This window comes from Buceros rhinoceros, unplaced genomic scaffold, assembly GCF_000710305.1.
Source record: "Buceros rhinoceros silvestris isolate BGI_N320 unplaced genomic scaffold, ASM71030v1 scaffold18712, whole genome shotgun sequence".
NCBI lineage: Eukaryota > Metazoa > Chordata > Aves > Bucerotiformes > Bucerotidae > Buceros > Buceros rhinoceros.
Genome location: NW_010399684.1, coordinates 2,512 through 3,479, shown reverse-complemented (window position 1 = coordinate 3,479; position 968 = coordinate 2,512). Strand labels below are relative to the sequence as shown.

Here is a 968-nt window from a genome sequence, read left to right as displayed (position 1 = left end):
GAGGAGAAAACATCATGGTGAGGGCGGTAGAACCGTCAGCCCACAGGCCCAGAGAGGCTGTGGGAGATCCCTGGGGACCTTGCTGGGATAAGGCCTTGCTTTGAGCAGCTTTTGGACTAGAGGCGTCCAGGGAAGGAAAATGACCACTGGTCCGATGGATCCCGGGAGAGAACATCTACAGTTACATCCCAGGATGTGTTTAAATGAAGGATTGCTTGATACTGTGGCTGTTCCATTTTCGTTTTAGGGTTGTGGTGCTGGAGAGCAGGCCGACGGATAACCCGACAGCCAACAGCAACTTGTATATCCTGGCAGGGCACGAGAACAGTTACTGAGAGCACCTCCTGGCAGGCGGCTCGCTGCCCTGAGAGCATGCTCTGCTGCTGCAGCACTCCTGGCCGGCTGAAATTGCACAAAAGCTGCAGCAATCCCACTTCAGTTACTTCATAATTTATTGTGGCGTGAGAGGAGGGCAAGAATTTACTCGTGGTACGGACACACGAGCGTTACCGTACCACAGCAGTGAACTGCTTGGCTCTCTGATGTGTAATCTTTGTACATAGGCAGCATTTTTCGGTGAAAGGTCTCGCCGAAGACTGCACTGATTCTGTGGATAGTGGCCCTTCTCCTGGGCAGTACCAGGGTCCTGCTTATACAGGTCTCAACATCCCTGAGGATGCGGAAGCAAAACTGGGGTACTATTTTAAGGACTTCTCATGTGTTTGTTATAAAGTGGGATGCTAGCATCAAACATAGTAAATTTAACAACACTATTGTATTTTATTACCTGTAATTTACTAATACAAATGAATCTTAACTTCCCGAAATCGTAACCAAGGCTGTAATCCAATTACAATCTTGTTTTAATTTTGATGCAACACACTGGTGTCATGTTTGCACAATGTATCGAGATGTGATGTCTGTAGTCACAAAGGTAAGCTGTGACCTTGTGGATATGACTTGGGCTT

The 968-nt window shown here is 47.6% G+C and overlaps 1 protein-coding gene across 1 annotated transcript in view; it reads left to right on the top strand.

Annotated features, from left to right (window-relative positions):
* LOC104489425 (mitogen-activated protein kinase kinase kinase kinase 3-like) overlaps positions 1–701 on the top strand; it is a gene marked incomplete at its 5' end in the record, with an annotated part of 26,166 nt that extends 25,465 nt beyond the window's left edge. The window contains one exon of the mRNA XM_010131584.1: positions 248–701. Within this exon, the coding sequence (XP_010129886.1) occupies positions 248–335 (88 nt within the window). The remainder of the gene's footprint in view (positions 1–247) is intronic.
* Positions 702–968: the final 267 nt, after the last annotated feature.